Source organism: Embiotoca jacksoni, unplaced genomic scaffold (assembly GCF_022577435.1).
Source record: "Embiotoca jacksoni isolate LCO1_2020_lvr unplaced genomic scaffold, fEmbJac1.0.p SCAF_18, whole genome shotgun sequence".
Taxonomy (NCBI): domain Eukaryota; kingdom Metazoa; phylum Chordata; class Actinopteri; family Embiotocidae; genus Embiotoca; species Embiotoca jacksoni.
This window is the reverse complement of record NW_027185318.1, coordinates 1455078-1461158: the sequence shown is the minus strand read 5'-3', so window position 1 is coordinate 1461158 and position 6081 is coordinate 1455078. Positions and strand designations below refer to the sequence as shown.

At 48.1% G+C, this 6081-nt stretch overlaps 1 protein-coding gene across 4 annotated transcripts in view; it reads right to left on the bottom strand.

Moving 5' to 3' along the window:
• Window positions 1-5640, bottom strand: part of LOC138199753 (AT-rich interactive domain-containing protein 1B-like) — a 156160-nt gene extending 150520 nt beyond the window's left edge. For all 4 annotated transcript variants that reach the window (XM_069151930.1, XM_069151932.1, XM_069151934.1 and 1 more), the window contains exon 1: window positions 3704-5640. In XM_069151930.1, the coding sequence (XP_069008031.1) occupies window positions 3704-4939 (1236 nt within the window). In that variant the 5' untranslated portion in view covers window positions 4940-5640. The remainder of the gene's footprint in view (window positions 1-3703) is intronic.
• Between the last annotated feature and the right edge of the window lie 441 nt (window positions 5641-6081).

The following is a 6081-nucleotide window of genomic DNA, read 5'->3' as shown; positions in this document are numbered from 1 at the left end:
CAAATACTTTTATTTGATTAGTCGGCTAATAACACACAAGCTTATGTCCAGTGATGTAACTGGACAGTTGTTTTTTTTTATTTTATTTTTTTTATTATATTTCAAAAATCTGAATTAATTGGCGTTTTTATGGAAACCGCATGCAGACCAGGGATAACCCCGGCCTGCCAATTACCTCCGCAGCCTCCGCGTTTCATCCGAGGAAGATGAAAAACGCAGCGCGGGCCGTTATCGGACGCAACAGAGCAAATTAAAATTTCACTCTAGTGTTGCTCATCAGCACCGCGCTGGCCGGCCAAGACAGAGATGTAAACAAAACAACATAAACAAATGAGTGACGGGGGAGAGAGGGGGGGGCAGAGAGGAGGCGATGGAGAGGCAGAGCGGCACGTCGGGAGAGGGGCGGGGCGGGGCTGCTCGGACTGCTGACGGAGGGGACTTTAGCCAACACACACACACACACTCAAGGACACACGCACACACACACACAAAATATCTAAAACAGTGCACCCAAACACACACCTGCCCACTTCCTGTCCAGACCCCATGGGCTGTCTGTCTGATGCAGAACATGTTCCACAAATTCAATTGCAGCAGCCACAGTCAGGCCATCACTATGCACAAGGCTCCCTGAGATAGCCGCATAACACAAAGTGACATTGATGCATCGCTCCCATTATAAAGTCTTTGTTCATATCGCACTAATAATTCATAAGAGAGAAATGTAAACAGTATGCACTGGAGAGCACGAGCAAGCAGGGATCATTTCAAGGTAAGCACATTACCAAGGATGGGTTTGGGTCTGGGCTTTGATACGAAGAGCTACCGAGCTTTGATTATGGAAAAAATACTAATAATGAAAAGCAACACAATGAGCATATTAGCGATAAATTAGTGACTATAGATATTCATTTTTGTTTTATTAGGTCGGATTTTAAGAGCCGCTGCTGTAGCTCATTATTCAAGCAAACATACTATTTCCATCTCACAAGGCCCTCATCATTATCTACTAATGGCTCACATTGCTCCGTGTACGTTCTGATTAATGGATAACAGACTTATGCTTGTTACATGTAGGATGAGACGGAAAATGTTTCATTTATGATGTAAACGTAAATAAATTATAAGGACCGCACATATGCTGAGTTACGACCGTTGTACGATGAGGACGAAGATTTTGAGACAAAAAAACGGATTCAAAGCAGCAGACAGAAGGTCACAAACTGAACTCGGTTCTCCTTCAATCAAAGAAGCAAACTGGGACAATGTGAGAGCATCGGTGAGCAGGTCCAACACACACACACACACACACACACACACACACACAGTCTTCATTTTGATGAGTGGCCAGAGAAGTGAGTGTCGGGAGGGGGGGTGGGGGGAGGGCACGCCGGTGTAAATGAGGTGCACTCGTTTCGTTCGCAGCTTGCTCCTGAAAGAGAGGCAGTGGGGAGGGAAATTGAATTTGAAAGAGGGGAAACTGTGCCAACAGGTGACGGAGGCGTGCTTCGACCAAACGCACTCTGAAGTGAAGCGCAGTCATATCACGGGGCCAATTTGGAGGCAGTATTATGCACTACACCGCTCGCGTTCTTCACAGCCTGTCAGTGCACAGGAGAGCTGCGCTGCCGCTCCAAATATGAATTAAACATAGGGCTTTTGTAGCATGAATATACTGCTGCTGAAATGTTGGTAGAGTCGAGAAAAACAGACTAGCACATGCACTTACTCCAAAAGTGGAAAACTGCAAAGAGGAAAGAAAGTGCAGCATAAAATGTTGAATCAGTGGGCTGGTTTGTTGGAATTATCTGCACCAAAAAACTGAATACGAATCATATAGATATATATTTCACTTTATTTTCGGACTGATAAAGCTACCAGAGATTCATTTGAGTGTCTTTTATTCTTTAATATTTCATAACCAATACACACTAATTATAGTATTGAGGAGTGAGATTACTACGTGGTTCTGGGTCACCATCTTCTCGGCGCATAATTTTCTACAATCAATACTACAGCGAATCCTCCACGCTAAAACATTCACTTCATTTCCACAGCAGCCAACACAAATTGCTTTTGATTGAAACAATGTAGGCTAATGAACTGCTTTTGTTTTGCGAGGTGCAGACAATATAAGCTCTGCTCAACCACCTTTGCCCTCCAGTCGTCCAGATGTGCCATCCAGCAGTGCGCATAATTTCGCGCATCAAAAACAGCCACAGAATAATCTCTCTTCAGGAGAGACACGGTGACGTTTAGATTCAGAGTTGTGATCTGGCTCCGGCTCCTTCGTCCTGGCTGCAGGTGGTTGACGGCAAAAATGTTGCAGCACAAGGTTTGAGGGCATCTCAGGATCCCGCAAACAGGAAGAGGAACACCACAATAATTAGTGCTTCCTCTCTTTCACTGCAGCCAAAATGTGCCCTGGAGGAAGGCATGGGAGCCCAGCTGTGGCAGTGCCCGACAGTGGAAGTCAGCTTCGGGGTTTATTGTGTACAACTGTGATTGTGAGTAAGAGTTGCTTCTGGAGAATAGCGAGGCTTTCTCAATACCACAATAACATCAAATGTTAAAGAATAAACGCGTTGGGCAATTTATCATAATTCCACTCCGTTGTATCAAACGGAGCAAACTAATATGAACAATTTACCATAACAATTAATTCAGCCTGCACTCATTATCTCCCTCCTCGCTCTTTTGAAGCTGACATTGCAGATATTTTGTATTTCTGTTCAGAAAAGAGAATGCTTATCAGGAGCAAGCTAACCTTCATGCAACTTCAATTATTGCGTTGGGTGGCCTCCAAGTCTGCATTATTCCCACAAGACGTGAATGCAGCATCACTACACCGCCCACGGTCAAAGATCCCTGCACGAGTCCTCCTTTTTTTCCTGAGTGCATTCTGCCCCGCGGGGCCACAGGGAGCCAATCAGATGGCAGACTGGGTGTCAACTGTGAGCCAGGAGAACGCAGAGCTTTGGCCAGTTTACCTCCACTATTCAAATTCCGAACGGAGCTGCACGGCGACGACCGAGGCGCGCAGAGGCGCTCCAGCCCGACGCGGGAGCGCACGGAGAAGGACACACGGTCGTTCCGCGGCCGCAGTGTCCGCTTGATATTTCTAATCAGCCAAAAAGGAAAGATGGGAAATGTTGCAGCTCGAGCAGTGTTTGTTGAAATTGTTTATATGGATATTTGACTTTGTTCGACGAGCGCCTCGAACACAACACGTCCTCAGAACAGGGCGTTTCGCAACGTGTCTGACACCACGTCGGCAGAGAGGTGAACCTACCCAACAGGACAGTCTTTTTACATTTACAAATGAAACCGTATCTGATGCAGCATATTAATTATGCTAATTAAAATAGGCATAAAGCCGGGTTGTTGTTTTTTTTTTTTATAATTAAAGTGTTTTTTTCTTCCACTTTAAAGCAACAGGGTAGGTGTTATTAAATAAAAGTCAGAATTACAGACCTACATGTGTAGTGCGTTTTTTTCCTTCTGCATAAAATCCCCTTAATAAACATGTAACTTTGGTATAATTCACGCCAACACGCTCCTCCGTGTGGGCCCTGTGCGCGCGCACACACACACAAACACACACTGTATTAAGTGATCCACACACATCTGATAATTGAGTGACATTGCAGCGTTGATCAAATCCAGTTCACTAATGCACCTGGCTGAAGTTTCTAAAACTCACCTGCGTCCTGCCGAGGCCTTGCCCTCCGTTGCCTGGGTTCATTGAATGAGGATGGTTTCTCTGCTGCCCTCCCCAGTGGGTCGAGCTGGCTCCATACTGGGGCCCAACGTCTTTCCCCAGGCCCATGCCGGCCTGCTGCTGAGTCGTGGGGCCGCTGTAGTCTTGATAGGCACCACCGTAACCCCGCATCATGGGGCTCGGGGACGTCAGCAGCTGGTTGAGGGTCGGAGTGGCCCCCGAAGGATGCTGCTGCTGGTTTTGTCCCGGGAATCTCTGAAAGCCACCCGAAGCAGCACCCAGAGGAGACTTGCCGTGGCTTGCTGAGGAGTTGCTGCCCATCATCATGTTCCCAGGCTGCCGACATCCAGAGGGACCCATCATCCCGTAGGCTCCGCCGCCGTAGCCCGCCCGGTACGCAGGGTACTGGTTGTACTGGCTGTTGTGGTACCCTGCTTCGTGGGAGTTCTCCATGCTGTTATGTGCCGAGGAGTGCGTTATCCCCATCCCACTGCTTTGTTGCTGCTGCCCGCCATGTTGCTCATAGCAGGGCCTTGGAGTGTAATAGTTGTTATTAAACTCGGAGTTGTTACTCGGTGGGCCCAAGTTAGAGTGTTCATACCTGGTACTCATCATCCTCTCCGAGGGTTTACAGGTGAGCTCCCCCTCACCTTTCCCCGGCATGTGCTGCTGCTGTGGCTCCTCTTGCCCCCCCAACAGGTTCTCTTTCCCACCGTGGTGTTGGTGATCCATGCCTCTGTCCCCACGGGGCACCTGGCCGTTATTATTGGCGGTGTTGTTACTTTGGATCTGTCGCTGCTGATGTGGCGCAAACTGGCCGAATTGCGGCTGCTGCTGCTGCGGCGGCGGCGGTTGAGACTGTGGGGGATCTCCGCTCCCCACACATTTCAGCTTGTGGTTCGCGATCAAACCCGTTTCCATCGAGGAAGTGGTTGAATTAGTCGACGCCGAGGCGGCCGTGAGGTTATTCCCTGCCTTGTCGTGGCCGTCCGGAGCGTTGTGAGTCGTGGAAGTTGAATGGACCATGCTGAGCTCGCTTCGGCGGTGATGGTCTACATTATTCAGAGTCCCATCTCCGGCTCCCAGCATCGGTCCACTTCGCTGTACGGTCCCTCCTCCTCCGGACTTCCCCGAATTGAGCTCCGGACCCAAACCGCCGGATAATTTCTTATTTTTGTTATTAGTTCTGGTCGGAGCCGATGCCACTTGCGCAGCCATGGTCACTCCAACATCTCAGCGCGCAGTGACAGCAAGCCCCGACCAGCCTTGCACACAGAAAATAACACAAGAGGGGAAGAAAAAGACAAGCTGGGAGCTGAAAAATATGTTGAGTGGAAAAGCAAGCTTTGTTCTAGCTGTGACGGTGGTGAAATGGTGCGTCAATGAGGCTTCATGGTGAAAGTTTCTCTGCCAGGTTTAAACGAAACTTTTTTCTTCCCCCCTCCGCCTCTCCTCCATCCCGGTTCTCAGTAATATGTAGCAGCGTCTCCCGGAGCCCTTGTGGCCCAGCATGGCATGAGAGAGAGCGGGCTCTACCAGCTTATCCACCTCCAGGGCTCCGGCGCGTCTCATGTAAAATCCGGACTGGAGTAGCGAGCCATTACGGACACTGAATTCTTTTCTTTCCAGGTTTCACGTTGCTGTTCGGATTTATTTTACAACAAACAAGATACACTGATGTGGTACTAGAGTTTGATTTGATTTACATTCCCAGATTGTCATTATTACGTCAAGATTTCTTTAACATCAGCGATGACGATGGAGAAATGGCTCCCTTTCATTCAAAGTACATATTCAGATCATTTTTAAACAGCCGCGACTGATCGGACATTTCCAAATTACGCACCTATAGTCTGCTTCCCAGACTCCACACTGATCATTTAAATAAACACACTAGCACATGTTAAGTTTGCCTAACCGACTTTCGACGCCATTATCCAGCTCTGATCCCCCCCCCCCCCCCCTCCCCGTCCCTCGGCTCAAGCCAGTTCTCTGCAGCTCTGACAGCAGTCGGACACGCAACCACAAGCGGTGCGCAAGAATGCTGCCATCGGAATAAGAATGTAATCACACTGTACAACAGCTATAATGCTCCAATATCTGTATATCTGTACGGCACTTCTCATCTCCGACCAGCTCATCACTTCTTTTCAGCCTCAAAAGGACTAATGTTCCCCTTCAACAAAGAAGCATAGCAAGCCTGTAATAAGAAGGAAGCCATGGGAATCTACAAAAACTATTAATCTATTCAGTGTGATGGCAGAAAGAAACCAGCATTCAGCGCGATTAGGTGACTTCAAACTCACTAAGTGTCCAGAGGAATGAAATATGGATGAAGATTAAAGTTATTCCTCATTAGG